Source organism: Aethina tumida, chromosome 7 (genome assembly GCF_024364675.1).
Source record: "Aethina tumida isolate Nest 87 chromosome 7, icAetTumi1.1, whole genome shotgun sequence".
In the NCBI taxonomy this organism is placed as follows: Eukaryota; Metazoa; Arthropoda; class Insecta; order Coleoptera; family Nitidulidae; genus Aethina; species Aethina tumida.
In genome coordinates, this window is record NC_065441.1 from 2,176,273 (window position 1) to 2,196,681 (window position 20,409).

The 20,409-nt window shown below is 34.6% G+C and overlaps 1 protein-coding gene across 7 annotated transcripts in view; it reads left to right on the forward strand.

The window, feature by feature from the left end:
* LOC109597249 (mucin-3A) overlaps positions 1-18,256 on the forward strand; it is a 35,945-nt gene extending 17,689 nt beyond the window's left edge. The window contains exons 3-20 of one of the 7 annotated variants that reach the window (XM_049969563.1): positions 4,721-6,349; positions 6,410-6,550; positions 7,851-8,010; positions 8,072-8,262; positions 8,548-8,721; positions 10,031-10,180; positions 10,244-11,251; positions 13,254-14,108; positions 14,538-14,633; positions 14,886-14,939; positions 15,005-15,052; positions 15,130-15,177; positions 15,231-15,260; positions 15,531-15,968; positions 16,029-16,079; positions 16,136-17,038; positions 17,112-17,240; positions 17,752-18,256. In XM_049969563.1, coding sequence (XP_049825520.1) covers positions 4,721-6,349; positions 6,410-6,550; positions 7,851-8,010; positions 8,072-8,262; positions 8,548-8,721; positions 10,031-10,180; positions 10,244-11,251; positions 13,254-14,108; positions 14,538-14,633; positions 14,886-14,939; positions 15,005-15,052; positions 15,130-15,177; positions 15,231-15,260; positions 15,531-15,968; positions 16,029-16,079; positions 16,136-17,038; positions 17,112-17,201 — 6,066 coding nt within the window. In that variant the 3' untranslated portion in view covers positions 17,202-17,240; positions 17,752-18,256. Of the gene's footprint in view, positions 1-4,720; positions 6,350-6,409; positions 6,551-7,850; positions 8,011-8,071; positions 8,263-8,547; positions 8,722-10,030; positions 10,181-10,243; positions 11,252-13,253; positions 14,109-14,537; positions 14,634-14,885; positions 14,940-15,004; positions 15,053-15,129; positions 15,178-15,230; positions 15,969-16,028; positions 16,080-16,135; positions 17,039-17,111; positions 17,241-17,751 lie in introns of all 7 variants that reach the window. The other 6 variants (XM_049969560.1, XM_049969564.1, XM_049969561.1 and 3 more) reach the window with 6 other exon arrangements.
* The last annotated feature ends 2,153 nt before the right edge of the window (positions 18,257-20,409 follow it).

The following is a 20,409-nucleotide window of genomic DNA, read 5'->3' on the forward strand; positions in this document are numbered from 1 at the left end:
TTGAAAATACAATTGTTGTTTTGAAATATCAACTAGTTATTTATTTTTGGACCTTGTCAACATATTCCGGATCGAAGAAAAAACGGCTTAAAACAGATCTTGTTTTCGGGCGTATCCAGTTTCAAGACTGGTTTTATTTAAAATGAAAAGTGAACTGTAAAAAAGTGAAAATTGGCTATAATTACACTGTGGATATGTCTGATCAATTAATGGAAACATTCTTGTCAATAATTAATATTTGTAAACAGTAATATTTTAAGGTATGAATAAGGAAGGAAAAATGAATAAGAAATAAGTACTCCATATTTTATAGAGGGAGTTCGTTATTTAAGTTTAATTTTGTGCATCTTAAAACATCAATATCTTTCCTATTTTCAATAGAATATCACATTCCCCAATCATATTGGTATATTATAGAAAATTTATCAAAAATTGAAAAAAAAATCTAATAAATAAAAGGAAATAAAATTAATAATAGACAAAAGACGATTAAAATCAAACAATAAAACAATAAAATAAAGGATGTTTAAATCAAATTTACTGACAAAGTTGTCCCTACTGTCCAGTAAAACATGGGAATAAAATTTTATTCAAAATAAATTAGTATCTACATATATCCACAAAGAGTGTCAAAATTAGTAAAATCTTTGTATAGGAAATGATTATAGCATTATCGAATATTTAACACAAATATACATGGTGTTCCATAACAAAGTTATAGATGTTTCTTCGTAAATAACGATCACCCTATATAAAATTTGGGAGTATTAATGACGGTTCCATATAAGGAGTTACTTGGTTAACATGTATGCCAAAAATGAACTTTTAATCATCAAAATTGGTGGACTTACAGACATTTCTGTTATATCAATTTGTCAAAATTTTTGAAAAAAGTTTAATAACTCAAAAATTATTGAGTTTAGGCATAGCACATTGTATAACCATTTTATGTAGAAGTTGATATATTTTTAGCATTTTAGCAAAACTGTACATAAATAACAAAAACTAATTCTTTTAAGATATCAATTACATAAAATTTCTTAACCACCATTAATATAAATTATTTTTAACAAGCCATTGATATGGCTTAATGCAACAGTTAATTGAGGCTAATGCTGTTAATCAGTTAATTAACATGCAACTATTTTTGCAAGCAATTATGCAACTTAATGAGTTGTACTTTATCAAAAACTGCAGTAAATTTTGTTTATGTTTGTCTTATTTTTAATATAAATTTATATAATTTCACCAAAAAAAAAAAAAAAAAGAAATTTTATAATGCTAATAAAAATGTTTATACCAATTTTGGTTACTGTTAAAAGTGAACGTTAAAATAATTGAATAATACATAAATCCTTTACAATATGTAAACAGTATTAAAATTTCAATATCTTTTTGCTTAATAATAATTATTAATGATCCATCAGATGTTTCATAACTAAAAATGAAGAGCAACATTCACATTTGTAAATTAAAATCTCCATTTCTAACCTTATAATTATTGTTTAAATCTTTTAATAATTATGTTCGATACAAATGTATCCTCAACAATTGATACGGTTAATGCAACCGTTAATTAAGGCTAATGCAGTTAATCAATGAATTAGCAATACTTTTTATGTTAGTGCGCAGATTTTGCAACGCTATGATTGATCCAAAAAAACAATGTAATTTACGTGAGAAACGACATAAACTCGTTTAGATTCCGGGTTTGTTTCGTGTATTTGACCCGATTCCATCGAAATGAAGCCACAAAAATCGATTAATTAAAAAATTCCGCTGCGGGCGTTTCGGTGCAGTGAAAGTGGTCCTTAAAACGCGATGCTCGCCAATCATCATGCCGTCGGAAATTAATCCGATGGCTTAAGGTCGGCAATGTAACGTGGCCGTTTCGAATTGAACGAAATTTATGTAATATTTATTGTACTAACTATCCGTGAGTTATGGCGATGTCATTAAGTTTTGAATGAGAGGATTTGTTAGGATGTTATTAAGGCTCGTGTAATGAGGTAATTATGATGTGAAACTTAATGGTTTTAGCGTTTCAAGAAGGACAACAAATCATGTGGAAATGCGCGTAATTAGAATAAAATCCATGGATTAAAATATAAATTATGTATGTGATTTATATAACGTTTTTTTATTACCGTTTTTAAGGATTTTTATGCAACCAAAAGTTTATAATCTTGTGGGTTAATTAGCGCAGAATTTGCATGTGCAGTTTAACGGATCACAAGGTAAAAGTAGATTGTAATTAATGTTAGGAAAAATTACAACTTGTGAACAGACTAAAACGGAAATAACTAAAATAAAATTAAATTAACATTTACTTGACTTTTTAATTTTATTTGATAATCTAAATGCAATCATTTGAATATTTATTTATTTAGAACAGCTCGTAAAATTTTAGTTTTACATAATGGTATGTAAATAAAGTTATAAAATTACACTACATATTTAAATGCACTTTGAAATATTTAATTTGACATTTTCAATTAACTGATTTAAAAGGGAAATTTGGTGTAAAATGTTAAAGCAATAAAAAAATTATAATTTAAAAAATTGCATTCAAGGTTTCTTCTTCAAAAAAATGATAAGAATCAATGTTGAAGATATAAATCAGTTTGCCCTCTAAATATTAACCTTTATTTTAATGAATAATTGCTAAATGGTACTTTTCACTTATGTAAATAGAATTTATTTTTGTATGCATTTATGTTAATTATATTTTTGTTGCAATTTCCGTAAATTACATTAATTGTTTGTGAGTCTAGACTATTAAATATTACACTAGTTTATTTCTGCCTTATATTCCACTATAATTTTTCAATAAACCTGAAAACTGTATTAAACCTGAATACCACATCATGGTACATATTTTCAAAGAATGAATTTTTAATTTATATTTTTTCAATTACCGGATTTGCTCCCACATATTTGAGTACAACTCGAGATCAAATTGATTGATTTGGCTAAACAAGCATTCAAATAAAGTCAGTTTTATGGATAAAAATTGTTGCTGAAATGTGTATATGATGATGAGAGCAATAAACATCACAAAGTTAAGTTCTCTTTGAATTTATTACATAAATATGAAACTTTATGAAAGAAATAAACTATTGAAAATGAAAAACTAGAACGATAAATTATGAAGTTTTACAGCGACAGACCAAATTTCTAGACTATTCAATATTGTATTAGTTTACAAATTCTGCCACTATGATTTTTCAATAAACCTGAAAACTGTATTAAATCTGAAAGTCACATCATAGAAGTATTTTTGAAGAATGAACTTTTGATTTTTTTTTTAATTACCGGATTTGGTGCGACATTTTTGAGTATAACTCAAGATCTAATTAATCGATTTCGCTAAACAATCATTTAACTTAATCATCAATGAACATTTTACAACTTTCATTTATATAGTGTTGGGATTGATCCAGTAGTTTAGATGTCAGAAATTTTAATTACTTGATAATGTCAGTTTTACGGGCAAAAATCGATACTGAAAATGTGTATATCGTGTTGAGAGTAATAAAAATCACAAAGTTAAGCTCATTTTCTACGTAAAAGTGACACCATTTAAAATGAAAATAGAACAACAAAGTATGAGGTTTTACAGTAGCAGATAAAAATTTAGTTTTTTTGACAATTTTAGTATAAAAAAATTGTGTTATGGCTCTTTTTTTGTACATTTTCTATAATTTATTAAAAAGTCATAGTGAATATGGATATGAAAGGCATAATAACTGTAGACCAGTGTTATGAGATCTTTCGAGATTTTTTAATATTTTTAGTTTCTTATATAACAACAATATTAATGATTTTCTATTCATTGAAGATTTAATGAGGAATTAAAAAAATGCACGTGCCAACTGGTATTTAAATAACAAGATGTTCAACTTCATAAATCTGACTATTACATTGCTTTTTACTTTTTAACATTTATTAATTGTTATTTAAAAAACGTGAAAAGATTATAATGTAAAAATAAAAAATATTACTAAAGCAAACTTTCAAATTTAATTAGTGAAAATTATTTTCACAGTTTTTTTTTTAATGTTTTGCATATTTTTGTAAATTTACACTTTGTACCATACAAGAGGCATACATAATTGGTATTTAATCTAGACTAAATTAAATTATTTTTTATGCAGAAGGTCATTTTATAATAAATTGCATCCAATCAATTTTCCGCAATAAAAATAGATTTATCGTCAATAAAGATCAGTGTGACCAAGTTTAATTACTTTTTTACAGCATGACATTTACTTATAAATATACCAAAAAATATTGTACATCGATCAAATCCATTAAATTACCATAACTATTTGGAAGATGGTTTTTTTGGATGACTAACATTCTTCGAGATTTTCTGACATTTGTGCGACCTAGAGAATTGATTGCTAAATGAATATTCATGGCGAAAGATTTCCACACATACACAAACAATCCTCTATTAAATTGCAATCAAGAATCTTCATTGAAATCGTAATTGCTACGCTGATTATTTAATTAATTCCCCACAGTTTCTCAACAAATAATAAATTCTATAAAGTCAAGTGCAAATAATGAGAAAATATAAAACAAATCCTACAAAAACATGATAGTTAAAACAATATGCAGTTCCAATTATCAATACACTTTTGCTTTCTATGCAGTGAAAGCATGTTCGGGAATAACTGTCAGATCACTGTAAACAATTTCTTTTTGCTTGCAGCGCGACGCACCAGAACCCGAAAAACAACCGGACAAAGCCCCGTCGCATCCCAGAGGGAGAGGCCGCGCCCGATTCACCACCACCCCCGAATTCACCCAAATCACCGAGGCCCAAAAACAGGAAACAACCACCAGAAAACGAGTCAACCCCGTGGCCTTGGAGCGACGCACCCAAACGGCTCCGGCCAGCAGGACTTACGAGGTCTCGGAAATAGTCGAAGAATCACCGATTGATTCGTTCAAAAGGCAAAGTAAACCTAGAGTGTTGACTGAAAGTCGGTTTGAAGCCAGAAACGCCCCGAAAAAGCCTCTGTTTGAGCCTGCACCATCAACTCCTGAGCCAACTGTTGATGAACTACTAAAGTCTTTCGGTAGCAACTTAGAGACCACCATCCCCGACATTTCAATCACCACCATAAAACAGGATTTGGACTCGACGTCTGAGGACTCAGAAATAGCCAGTGCCAACAATGTTTTACCTAGCACAGAACCGTCGAAACAAGACAACGAAATCAAAAAAGAGAATTCTAAAGCACCAGAAACAACAACAAAAACGGAACAAAGGCGCCCACAAAATAGGCGAGTAAACGTTGTAGCTAGAGGTAGGGCTACTCCAATTCAAACCGAAGTTTCGACGCAAGCCTCAAGAACGAGAGGTAGGACGAGACCGACCAGAAAACCTGAGGTTACTTCAGCCTCCACAACCACCGCTTCCACCAGAGCCGCACTGAGAACAGGAAGGAGACGTTCTGAAATTCCTGAACCTATCAAATCTCGAGGGCCGTCCGTTTTGTTAGCAGAAGAAACCCGTGAGGCGCCCAGCAGATCAAGAACCGGGCGTAGAATTAACAACAGAGTAGAAGAAAAATCCCCGGAGAAGATTACTATAGATTTAAACGCAGCTCCTGTCACGAATTCGAATTCCAGATCTAGATTTTCAGGGAAACCTACTGCAAGATCTGAAACATCTACTCCCTCTCGCAGGGCGGGATCTAGGTTTCCGTCGAGGACCGCAACAACTGAAGCTTCGAGATCAACGACTTCTGCTCTGCCTGTTACTAAAGGCACGACACATGTCAGGAAAGCTTTGAGGAGCAGGACTAGAGTGACTACTACAACTCTTAGTCCACCGGTTTTTGATGAACAGAAATTGGAGGTGCTACCTTTGTTTGAAACTGAGGCTAAAACTGTTTTGCCTGCTAAGACTAAGAGGAATTTTAGCGGAGAAGAAATGAGTGCCACCGAAACTGATAACAAGTTTACGGCGAAACCCAACGACATACAATCTAGAGTGACGGTTTCACACAGAGTCGAAACGAGGAAACAGACGTACTTCAAACGAAAGGTTACCAAAAGACCTTTGGTAAAAGAGACGGTTGTTGCGGAAGTCACAGAGGTCACATCCAGATCGACCGCCAGAAAAAGAAACAACGAAATCCCCGTCGAAATTAAAGGAAGAATTAAAGTTGACGACCCCAAAGTCTCCGTCAGCAGTTCTATTTCTAGAGGCAGAAAGAAAAGTTCGGCGAGGAACAAATCGGACTTGACCAGTTCCGAGGAGGACATCGAAGACGGTGACAACTATCCCAAGGAGTTCAAGGCGCTGATCCAGGCGAAAAAGAACAAAAAGGTGAGCGTGCGATCTTCAGACACAACAATGAGCCGACCGTAACAATGAATCTCGTTGCAGGAGTCAAGGTTGCCGCCGCGAACGAATCCCACGACGGGAAGAACGAATGATGTTGCGAGCACTGTACCATCAACGGTACCCACGGTCACGACGACTACGCAGAGTACCACTACGACCGTAACCACTGAAGCCGTAAAAGAGGTTTGTTTGTGTCTTCCTGATGGCGTTTCTTAATCGTTTTAAACTGTGCCGACCAAATTTGGAAGGTCAATTGTTTGTTTGGGTTGTGTAATTTTGTTCATTGAGTTCTAGTGCTCTTATCTGGTTTTAATGTATGTAAATCAACTGCGGAATTGGGGTATTTAAAGGGCAAGCTATAAATCTATGTAAAGTGTGAAACAAGACCATTAATTTTAAGAGCTTTATCTTAATGACTTATTTTGATAAATGCCAAGACACATCGACAACTCGATCATAGTAAACCTAGATCTTTCTATTTTTTGCACACACTCAATTAATCAATTCATTGTAAGTAACGTAGATCCTGCAAGAGTGAACAATCGTCCTTGAACATTTGTTACAATTATTCCGTAACCGACAATTTTCCCACTGCAATTGGAAGTTTTTATTTCTCATACAGACTGCACATATAATAAATCGAACGAAATAATAAAATGTGATAATTGTGGTCGAACGGATCAGGTTCTAAATAAAACTCAAGCTCACAATACAACTTTCACTTTCGAAAAGCGGCACGGCACTTAATCTGGGGTCAAACGAGCTCAATCGGCGTCGAGTCGGTACGGTTTTGCGCGAAATTAATTTATTTATTCATAACTGTAAAACAAACGGCGTCCATTACGTAAAATCGTTATGTTTTAGTTGTCGCGATTGTGGCTTTCTATCGCACAATCGGGCGCTGTTAATAAATGGTAAAAGTGATTTTCAATTCGATACGAATTCCTACATAATATCCAACGAATTATGACGAAACTATGTCATTTATTAATCCGTTTTTTTGGTACACATTTGCAATTTAATAATTAAACACTCGGAATATTTTTATTTTATGTTAACATCCACTTAAGTTAGAAAATAAAAAAAACTGGTTAACATAAAGTTCTGTATCAAAAACAAGATTAACCATTTATCACATTCAAAATTATTAACTCGTTACAATACTTAATACCTTTTAGATTATCTAACGCCAATATTTTTTATTATATGGGACTTAATTTGACATTATCATAAAACTATTCCTATGTTTTATCAAAGTTGTCACTGTTTAACATGTTATTTTTGTAAACTGTAATAATTTATTTATTTTGCATACATTAATCTACATTCTGCCATCAACAAAAATATTGCCAAGTAAATTCAGTACCTGTTCTCCTTGAAATCACGAATCAGGTTGAAACTATTTAACGAATTTACTCTCCCAAATTCCAATACACAAATTTATGGAGAAATAATGTTTAATATGGCCGATATTATTGTTTAGAATGCAGATTTGGAAAATGAAGTACTACCGAAAACGACAGCTCCAACGTTCAGGCCTACCAGAAAAAGAATTGTCAAAGTTTTGGAAAAAACAACACCAAGACGTCAACCTTCAACAACAAGACAAAAAGTTGTCAGATCAACAACTTTTGCCCCCATAGGTAAAAAACTACACCTACAGTTAAATGTTTCTAATTGTTTTCCGTTTTTTGTTGTTGTTAGAAAGTACCAGGACCTCACACAGATTCCATGCGAAGTTCAACTCCAAACCTGAAAGCTCAGAAAGTTCATTAAGAACGGAAAAGAACTACAAGTCTTCAAGAAATAGATACAGTAGCAGGAAAAGTAAAGAAACAGTTAAAGAAGAAAAATCAGGAAAAGTTCCCACTGAACCCACTATTAAACCAACACAAGTAAGAATTGTTTAGTCATTAAGAGTAATTTTCTGAAGAATGTGTCCTATTATTATATATTTTATGCTGCAGACACATTCTTGTTTGACAATTTATTGCACTTAGGTATTTTCATCGATTATACGGAGTAATTACATGCATATTACCCACAATTAAATTTTATGCAACGCCTTACACAAATTACATAAATTTATGATAGCGACAAAGTAGAAAATCCGTTTCACTCGTTTAAATCTCGCCGTCTCTCAAAAAAAAAACGCAAGAGTTCTCTTTCCTTTTGTACAGATAAGCAGGAACGCAGCAGGAGCAAAGAAATCAAACAGATTCAGCGCCAAATACCGCGGCGACACCTCGCTGCGAGGAGCCAGATCGTCGACCGCCGCGCCAGCCTACATTCCTACCATACCGACCGCGCCGTACGTCCCGACCATACCGACCCTGGTGCCGCCCACCACAACTGTAAGTACCGCCATTCGTCCCCAGATGCCGATCGAAAAACGTCCGATTTGATTTTTTGATTGGCCCGAGGGGTGAAACACCACTTTACAAATGAAATAGTACGCCGCTTAATCTAAAACGATTGAATTTGCTGATTTGTTTTCTGCCCGAAGGAGTTCGTTTGGCCGGACGAGGCGAACGTTGAAAACGACCGGTACTTCGGTCGATTGTACTGAAGCGAACCGGACATTTCTTCTATCACACGACCTTCCACACACCACTCTCCCTTCTTCGGGGAACCGATGTTTTTCGATTGCTTGAATGCCAAAACATTAAAACCGTACAAAATGAGAATTCTTTTAGCATTATAATTTCGTGAAAAATCCAAAATGCCACACAAAACACTAAAGTCTGTTATGAGCATGGACCATTACTGAAACACATCCTTCTTGCTTATACATTTATATATATTCTTTTTCGACTTGCCTATCTTTATCACTTTTTCTAATATATTTTGGATTTTTCCAAGTCTATACATACACAATTTATTTTATTTAATTACTGGTGTAGGGAATTGTTTATAAACTGTTGTACAAAAATATTTATACTTACCCTGGCTAATATCAAATCATAATTGGCAATAACAAAATTACTCAACACAATTGTGTTTATCTCCACGTTTTGAAACAAATTACGCTTCGTATTATTAAGTATTATTACAAAACAAGCATGACTCGCCAGTCAAACAAGTATAAATATCAATCGTAACAATTTTTATATATAAATATAGAATTTTAGAATTAAGAAAAGGTGTACTATTTTATTTTTATACAAAAAACACAATAAATGCAAAGAGAAGTTTTGATTTTTATTTTCTTCATTGTAAATTCATGTATATATGTCTATTGCACGTTTATACTCGTTTAACTAACAGTTTTAGATGAGCACCATGTAATACACTAAATAGCACGTAGATTTTTTTAATTTATTACACCAGTGGTGTTTGAAACTAAAGGTCACCCTTGTAATAACTATTTTAACATGTGCGTCTAATTTTAGAAGCGCCCAAAATTTTCCTTGAGTGGCATCTTTAATTTAGTATTCAAGTTTATTGAGCAATGAGGATGTAAAAGCATTCTTTTTTTAATTTCTAAACTTCAAAGAAGGGTAATATCAAAATATTTCATTAAAATAGTTTCTTTTGCCATTAAAGGAAAATAATGTTGATGACAGTCAAATCGTCTCTAGCATAAACAGGAATTCTAAAACATAAAAACAGTTGTGTGTAGTGTTTAGAACCAAAAAATGTTGTTTGACCGGCCATTTGCAGATAAAATGGAGTAAAGGAACGCTGGACAAAGATTTGGGCCTTGAGGTACTAACGATCGATGACCCAGTAGCGTATACAGTGCCTTCAGCAAATCTAGTCAACGAAGAATTCGTGTCGCCTACCAATAGCAACCGCCTGTCGAACTCCGTGGTAACTACTCACCATTCTACTAACAGTTCAAGCAACCAACCTAAACTGCTTTATTTCCCCAAGGTAACGACCACCGAGAAACCAGTGTCCATTATAGAGCGCATTATAAACAGCATAACAGCGATATCGACGACAGCGGTGCCGGACGCCATGACGACGCCGTTCACGACGCCCAAAACCGAACCGTCCGCCATATTGAAATTGGCCACCAAAAAGCCGACCAAACAAGACAAGACGCAACCAGACAAGACTAACAATCCAAGTATCACGACCGAAAAACCGACAACAATCATTGAACGCATCCTAAGTTCATTGTCTGCCATCCAGGCAGACGACGAAATCAATTCAAACAAAGTAGGTAACAATTTTAATACTTTAAGCTCTCCCTCCACTACGCCCATCTCTAGAGTAACCAAGTCCTCACGTAGTATTCCTTCGCCTACTGCACAATTTAGCACCATCAATCCCCTCACCATCTTAGACGAGATATCCGACGAGCAGGTACTTCAAAAACGAACAATTGGTAAACTTCTCTCCTTGCTCAATGGTCTTACCTCCACGGTTAAAACTCAAACGATTGTTGTCACGCCTAAACCCTCCAACACTCTGACCACACTGACCACCACTGACTCGACACTCTTCACCTCCACCCCCTTGCAAGACGACGTCAACATCAACTCTAGATTCAATGTAGATAGCACTGAAGCAGCCGTTCCTTCCACTGTACAATCTAGCACTGAACCGCCTTCAACTACTGTTCCAAGCACTGAATCTATTACAACCGCTGTAACTGAAGCTAGTTCAGTTCCTAGCACTGAAGCTGCAGGCTCAACAACTGAAGCAGTCACGAGTACTGTTCGTACAACCGATGAATCTTCTACAGTTTCAAAAGAAATAGCTACTCCAAACCCCTTAAGTCTAGACAGCAACGATCTCGGGGTATTAAATCTGTTCGTCGCACCGGATGTGACGAGAGACTTAACGGAAAGTTCTACAGTAGGAATGGAAGGGGAATTCACCGAAACCGTTTACACTATACCATCTACAATACCCACACTATCGAATTTCGAAGTAAGTCCAAACAGCGTGTCTATCTTCTCAGCTAACGATCTTTCTAACGCCATAACATCCGACGATAACCTCTTCAGTACCGTAACCATTTCCGCCAGAGCCAACTTTGGAGAAACTATCACGACCGATGAAAGCACTACTGAAAGTACTACATCTAATGCTCCTGTTAGTACTACTGCAGCTAGTTCACCAGCTAGCAGCACTGAAGCAACAACAGCAGTTGCTAGTACATCTGAAGCCAGTACAACTGTTAGTAGTGCTGAAGCTAGTACAAACGTTGGTAGTACTGAAGCTAGTACAACTATCGGTACTGCTGAAGCTGGTACAACTATTGGTACTGCTGAAGGTAGTACTACTGTTGGTAACGTTGAACCTAGTACGACTATTGGTAGTGTTGAAACTAGTACAACTGTTGGTGGTGCCGAAGCTAGTACAACTGCGGGAAGTGCTGAAGCTAGCACAACCGCTGGTGGTACTGAAGCTGGTACAACCGCTGTTGGTACTGAAGCTAGTACGGCCGCTGGTGGTACTGAAGCAAGTACAACTGCCGGCGGTAGTGAAGCTAGTACAACTATTGGTAGTACAGAAGCTGCTCCAAGCAGTACAGAAGGAGGTTCCGATAGCACAACTGTTAGTGCGATCAGTGCTGAGAATAACACAGCAGTTGAAATGACGACTGAAGGTACCATCAACCCTTTAACCACCCCCGTTTCTGTGTCTAATACCACTGAACCTGTAGCTAACAACACTGACGCATCTTCGAGTGCTAACACAACAGATTCACAGTCAAATCGTTCCGGTCGTCTATTGAACGTGGTCCAAGATCCGGTCGAGAACAGTCTGGACGTAACCACTACCCCCGGTCCTGATTATTACGTTTTCGCAGTGCTGAATAACAATACGATCCTGCGCAAGAAACCGTTGAGTTTCCCGCCGCCGCCGCCCCCATACGTCGTTGTGGGCGTCTATCCGAATAACACGATCGTGCGCAAGTTCCCGAACGGTACTCTAATACCGATGGACATGATAATAAGGGTAAGCGGATTCGACACCCGTCCGAATCCACCGCCCCTGCCAGAAATAACTAGTAACCAAGTAACAAACGACCCCGGAGCCCCTGTGGATAACACAAACGTTCAAACGGTATTCATTGTCAATAACTTTATGGTGGTGTAGCTTCCGGGACGCTTTTTATATCATTTTGTCTTCCTATGTGTGTCACCGGATCTTGATCCGTAGTGTTTTTGTTGTGAGATGTTGGATGCACGTATGCCGAATCACATATGCACCATCCCTGTATGTTTTTATTAATGGGGTTGTCTTTTGTATATAACTGACTGACTGTCAGTGTTTAATGCATGAATTTTAGAGAGCTTTACTACATTTTGTACGCTTTTGTTGATGAAAGATTCTGGTGACAATAAAGAATTGATTGGAAAGACATAAAGTGGTACCAGATGGATAATGGAAGATGAGTTTCAGGAGGTGTTTAAGTATTTTCTCCAATGTTTGCAAACGGATTAAATATTGAATTTACCAATATAATTATTGTATAACCTTGAAGTAACATTTCAAACTATGTACTTAATTTAATTTGTACTTAACTTATCTCACGTACTAATTTGATTACTCTTATTTTATTGTTTTCCCAGTTATGTAATTGATTAATTTTATTCCATATTTAATTGTTAATCTAATATTTCATTTTAACATATTACTGTTATTAAAATTCATTATTCCTAATAAGAAAAAAAACCTGAAGATTATGAATTATCTTTAAATACAATCAATATCCATCTAATTTTTCTATCAAATATACTCATAATGGAAATAAAACCTTAACATATTAAGTAGTTAAACCAGTACCATTGAATAACAAATAATCAATTCTTTATCTTTTTAAAACATTCATCCTGCTTTTAACCTGTATCACATATGCAAAAACGGCTGCGCTCTTTCCATTTATGTCACTTTTCATCCACATGTTTGTGTTCTCTTGTAGGATAACGTTGACGAAAACACAGTACCGTCAGTTGACCTGAATTCCCCCAATCTAAGTACCAGTACGTCTGGATCTCCCACGGTTAGTACCAGTACTCCAAACACATCTACACTAGACACCCCGACCAGTACCACTAGCGCGGGCGAAAACCGAGAGGGAAAGGCTCTTGATATTGATAGTACTACTATTAATTCCCCCATCAGTACAACCGAAGGTGCAAGTGAGTCGGTTCAATCTAGCACTGAACAGGTTGTACAAATTACCCCAGAAAAAGCTTTGGAAATTGATAGTACCACAGTAAGTTCCCAGATTAGTACTGAAGGTTCAAATGCCGCCGTTGAATCTAGTACGGAACCAGTTGTTGAAAATAAAGTTGAGGATGCGGTTACAATTAGTGCTCAAATTAGTTCTACAGAAGGTTCAAGTGAATCAGCGCAGTCGAGTACTGAGTTAGTTGCAGATAAAGATAGCACCACTGTAGTTTCCCAAATTAGTACTACAGAAATTCCAAGTGCAACAACAGAAGCGAGCACCGAAGCAGTAGTAGAAACCAGAGCTGGTAAAGCTTTGGATATCAATACTGTAACAAGTGGCCCAAATGAGTCAGAACAAACGAGTACAGAACCAGCTGCAGATGTTCAAAGTAGTACACTGACACCACAACAATTGAGCACTTTATCCCCTGAACTTAGCACGATGTTGAGTATTTTGAGTACGACATTGGGAGGTAGCAGTACTACTCCCAGTCCGACGATTCCGACTTTGTCCGAGCTGTTGAACGGAAGAACATTAGAGGCGTTTAACGATTTAATCAATAACTCGAAATCCAATTACCAAACTCTGATGGTGAATCAGGTAAGGATCATGGAAGAAAGCTTGGGCAGGTGTTGGCAATGATCATCATTCAATCAGCATTTCAAACAAGTGGTACTTCGTGTGTTTTTCAACGCATCTCAAATGGAGAATACCTGCTTTTATAAAAAGAATTCCGGTTCATGTTTTTTGTAGTTAATTATTAGTAATTTTGCTATTTTTCCCCATTTTACGGTCATTCTTCTTTAGTTTAAGATTATCTATAACACATTTCATAAATATATTTCTACTCTCTTGATGGAAGAGAAGAGGAATATAATTACTAAATCTTCAAACATTTCTGATGAGCGTCAAGAAAAGAACTTATTGATTATTACTTTTTTCTTGGTGCAGCATCAATGCATGTCGAAAGACAAAAAGTGCACACGTGCTTTTTTCTATACATGTCTGTTTCTTTTTTGACTTTGACAGTGGAATGAAGTAGTAAACATACAAGACTTGATAAAACAGAACGACGTTGTATACAGATGGAAACCTGTTACACGACCATACAACCAAGACAACAAGGCAAGATAATACTCAATTTTAATACAACTTACTCGACTAAATGACTAACATCTTTTACAAAAATGTAATATTGACTATTAATGTTTCTTAAGCATGACTAACACAACTGACATGTTTCATTTATTTAATTTTGACTCATCAACCTCATAATTTATTTTAATTTGTTAGATTTTAATAGTTTTTTCATTGTCGACATATCATCCCCAAAAGTGCCACAAATTTTAACATCCATTCTAATATATAATTTTTCAGGATGGTACTTCTACTGTTCCTCCTACAACTGCAAGAACCACTTTAAAACCAACGGTAATCACCATATTTTTAATTTGTTTATGTGTAAAAAGGGAATTTATAAATGTTTTTAATTTTAGGAGTCTACTTCTTCAGTACCATCGACGACTGAGCCACCTAAACCCACGGTATGACTTTATGGTTAAATTTCGTTTTAAATAGATATTGTTTATTTAATATAACAATTTCCTTTTACAAATTTTAGGAACCACCAACTCAACCAACCACCACTGAAGCCACAACTAAACCAACGGTAATTTTAAAACCTTGTACCAATTAACTTAACTTAATTATCATAAATTTTAGGAACCACCACCGCCACCATCTTCAAGTGAGGTGAGCGTTATAGGTAGAGTGGCAGAGGTACCAGAAAATACAGAGAACATACTCACAACTACAACTGCTGAACCGATCCAAACGACCACACAAACTGAACCACCAGTCACAACTACTTTAAGAACAACCACAGAAGCAATAAGATACACATCTACACCAACAACCACCTACCAAACGTTCGAACCAATCGTAACATCAATACGTCCCACATTAGCCCCAATAACCACCCTGTTCCCGAACTTCTTGACCACATTGTTGTCCACGTTACAGCCGGTAACGCTAGCCCCGCCAACCACCCAAGAAACTCCAAAAGAAGTCAACACTGATCAAATTTTGGCGGCTACGACAATTGCTCCAAGTACTTCAGCACCATTTTTGAGCACTAGAGGAAGGGTAGGTTACTTTGACACTATCAGTACGGACATTCCGTTGACGACACGTAGAAGAACACAACCACCAATCACTATCACAACCAATCCACCCACAACGACACAGTCCCCAACACGTCTTCCGTTAACCACAAGAGTTTCAAGAACAACGATTCCAACGAGAACTACAATTATTACATCTGTGCCGTATGTCGAGACGACCACTTCCAAAAGATTAAAGGAGTTGACTGAAGAGCAGAAGCAAAACTTGAAGACGTTGGCGGAGTTAGAGAAGGAACAGGCTGCTCTTTTGAATCAGTTGTCCATTCTTACCAGTTTTGTAAGTTAACTTTATTAGTTACTTTTGTTAGAAATATTTGTGATCGTGATTTATTTGCAGGCAAATGGAGGGCGCAAACCAGCTTCTGAAAACGGAAATCTCGCTAATAGAGTAGGTGTCTAAAGTAGAATATTTTGTGTAAAAACTTATGGTTTATATATTTGTAGATCATAGCTTTGGCAATGGATAGAGACAGAACAAAGACGACTACAGAAGGCACAACCGTTTCAGTAAGAGGAGGCAAAAAATTGGAGCCGTCCCTGGACGAAGTGCTAAAACAATACAATCTCCAAGGTTTGGAAAGTGTGACAGCTTCACCTTCACCATCCAGCGCCTCGACTTTCGGCAAATCCAACGAAGCTCTAATCGCTTCGCTGTTGAAGCAACAGGGAATCGGACCCACGACTCCAAGTATTCTGCAAGGAATTTACACGCAAACAACTACAAGACCTCCGCGCACCACCACGAGACAGCCTGGAAGGATCCTGCAAGGTTTGAACTGGTTGTTAAACGCACTCTCACCACAGCCTCAAGCGCCAAGACAAAAGCCCAGACCGAAGACCACGACCAGTAGTCCGTCGGATGACGAATTGTTGACGAACCTTCCTACTCATATTACACCTGTAGTCACTGCAGCCCCAAAAATTCGTCCTAATCAACTGTCACAAGAGGACATTAAAAAACTGATCAACCAGTTGGAGACGTTGCAGAAGAATCCACGCGACAGCAAGGCGTTGGACTTTACGCAGATCAAAAGCCTTCAAAACCTCATCAACACAAACGAGGGCGTGTTGGTAACTTCTTCGGGCGAAAGCGGAACAACAAGACCGTCAACACGAATGATTGCCACGACTCAACTTCCGGCCATTACGACGAATTTGATAGTTGAAGAAGAAGACTACGTGCCTACAACCACAACAAGACCGAGGATTTCCTTGCCACCAGTCAGATTGAATCCCGTTCCCGGTGTCGACGACGAAAATTCGGATCCCTACATCCGAGGAAACTTGATAACAGCAGCCGTGAACGTGACGAGGGCGATTTCCAGCTTCTTGGGGTCGGCGTTGCAGGTAAACTGGTCACTTCTTCTCTAGTTGATGGTTGTGAACATGTGTAAAATGTTTTCCCCGTGTTTGTTTTCAGGATGCCGCCTTCCAATTTACGAAAATGTTCTCGAGCAATCCCAGTTCCTTATTACCAAACGTAGCAAACTTTACTGCCATTAGCGGTTAAGTCACTTGGTCGATTTAGGATAGTTTAGTGAAATGAATGGTAAAAATTATGAAAACAATGCTTTATTTATATTGGCTTTTTGACGACCAATGACAAAAATTTAACTAGTTGACTTTTAAAAAGATGACTGACTCTATTTAGATGAAAATAACCACTTGGGAAACTACGTTATTAACATTGATTAACAGTGTTAATTATATAAAAAATGACAAATTAGCTAAATAAATCAATTTATAAAACATAATTTAATGACTCAGACTATAATAAACTACGATTGGACTAAGGATTAAGCTGCTTCCTCCTTTACTCTACTAGCAAAACTAATGTATTGGCCAAAGTACATGGTCAATAGAGCTCTATTTCAGTTCTATTGTTTCTATTTCCTTCTTTCCATCCTTTTTCTTCCACTATTTTTTTCATCATATCATTCATTTTATTATCATCATCATTTCTTGTTCATCATATTCTTTACAAAACGTATTTCAATTTGTTCTTTTGCATGTTTTTAACAAATTAAATTTAAAAAATATTAAAATCCTTTTTTGTTTAGGGTGCAGCACAATCGTTCCAGTCTATAATAAGCAATGGATCCAGAGTGGTCAATGGTTACATGCAGGGATCCAGCAGTAGACCGGGATGAATGGGGAAAGTTTCTTAATTTTTTAATTAATTAATTAATTTCTTCAATCTTTTATTTATTTATGCCTCTGGTGAACTATTTTATAAACTATATCTGAAATTCAGACAAACTAGGACTTAACTGAATTTGTGTATTTCTTATTTCCTTATTATTATTTTAGTGTCTTTATTAGAGTATTTTAATGCTGTTTCCTTGTTTCTTTCTGCATGAAAATTGTGATAATTGTAATTCCTATTGAATGTCCTCAGCACTTTTTCAATTATTCTAGGATTGTTATTATTGCAGTGAATTGATTTTAATGTAATTTACGCTTTTTTGTATATAGTAACACGAATTGTAAATTATTATTGTTATATGTGTATTATAGTATGAGGTTTTAGACTTAATAATAATGTAAATAATAAAAAAAGTAATGAGTAAATCTGGTACTTTTTATTTTTATTGTTTATTATTACAAGTTGCTGGGTTATTTTATACAACAACCCACTCTTTTATTAGCAATCTGATTATTATTATAACAAAATTCTCGAAACCAATGATTATTTACCACAGTAACTTAATAATTAATAGTACATTAGTGTACGCAAAACCACTGGGAAATGTAAAACGGAAATTCTTCAGCGTTGTCAATAAAACAATGCAATTCAAGGATAAACTAAAATCGATCGATCGACACGTGTTCCATATTGGTACGTTAATCGATTCATAAGCAACAACATGAAAAAAGCCTCATTGCATAAACTCGCATCTAATCTGCATAAATGTGCATTATATTCGTACCTACATAAATATTATACAATTGGAAAATCCGAACTGTGATTCGTTTCTTTTTTTATTCGTTTCATTAATGAAACATGAAATACCGGCTGCGACAAAATGAAAGGTATAAATTCCCGATCTATTTTCGGTCCGTTCAAAACCATAGAAAAATGCTTGTGGGTAAAAAAACGGGTGGAGGAACATTACCGAAACCCACTCATTAATTGGCATTGTTCTTTGGGATTTCATAATCGATTAGCGGTCATTTTTTTATGTTTGTTTTTATTTGTCATTAAAAATGTGGTGTATATTTTGTTAATCTCCAAAATAAATTAAAATTTCTTAAAAATTTAGGAAAAATAAGCTATTATTACTTTGACTAGAAAGGTTTTCCATTTTATATTTAATGTTAATAGTACTTTTGTCTTATTTTATACATTTCGATAATACATTAAAATCTCTTGAAATTAATTTACATTAGAAAAAAGTAATGTAAGAAGGAGTGGAAAAGAAAAAAATAATTTTCCATTATGCTTTTATCTAAGGTTTTCAATATTAAATTGAGGATTTGTAATGTTCTTTATAATTTTTTACATAATTTAAGTGTAATTACTTACGTGTAGTTATATTTTATTAATATTCAAAATAATTTGTTCTTAAAATTAATTGAATGGAGGAAAAAGTAACTTTCCATTATTATTTTGTCTCAGGTTTTCAATTTTAAATTAAAGGTGTTTTTTTAAAATATAATTTCAATCCTATAAATAAATAAATTAATTAATATCCAAAATAAATTAAAATTTTTTAAATTTAATTTAAAAGTTAGACAAATATTATCTATTTTTTTCTAAAGATGAATATTTTTAATGCTTTTTTGTAATAGTTTAAATTAATTAGTAAATAAAAATTTCTAGAATTTAAATTAAAAGAGAAAAATGTAATTTTCCGATATTATTTTGTCTAAAAAAGTTATGAATTTTAAATTGACAGTTTTTAATTCTTTTTAAAATATTTTATATAAGTTTAAATGTAATTAATTTTAGTTTATTTATTGATATCCATAATAAATTAAAAATTTTTAAATTTAATTTAAAATAGGAAAACACAATTTCCATCATTTTTGGTCCAAGAAAGTCTATATTTTTTAATTGAATGTTTTTAATACTTTTAACACAATTTGTTTAACACAAGTTTAAATGTAGTGGTATCTTTGATAATATTTTATTAATATCTAAAATAAATTAAAATTTCTAAAATTTAAATTAAAAGAAATAAGTAATTTTCTATTATTATTTTGCCTAAGAAGGTTATCTACTTTAAGTTGAAGGTTCTTAATGTTTTTTAAAATTGTTTACAGATGTACAAATACCATTATGTTTGTTTATATTTTAGTAATATCCAAAATAAAGTAAAATTTCTTGAAATAAATTTATAAGAGAAAAAGGTAAGTGAAAAAGGTAAGTTGAAATTTAAACGATATGATGCTTTAATCTTAAATATCTGTAAACTGTCTTAGAATTCGTAAATGAAATTATTTAAAAATTGTTTAGTTCATTAAAACTATTAATTTTAACTGTGAACCACTTGGAAAAATTAAAAAAACAGAACAACCAATTACCCAGCACCATTTTAAACTGTCATCAATTGTATTTTTATGCATAGCGTAAACGAACAAATCCAGAAAACAAAAAATTACCATAGAAACCGCAAAATAAATCCGTGCGCATTGGCACGAATTACATCACAGCGCACGCCACTGCCTCAACACATTCTTAAACCCGATCTGAGCCCGGTCGACTTGCCGTCTTT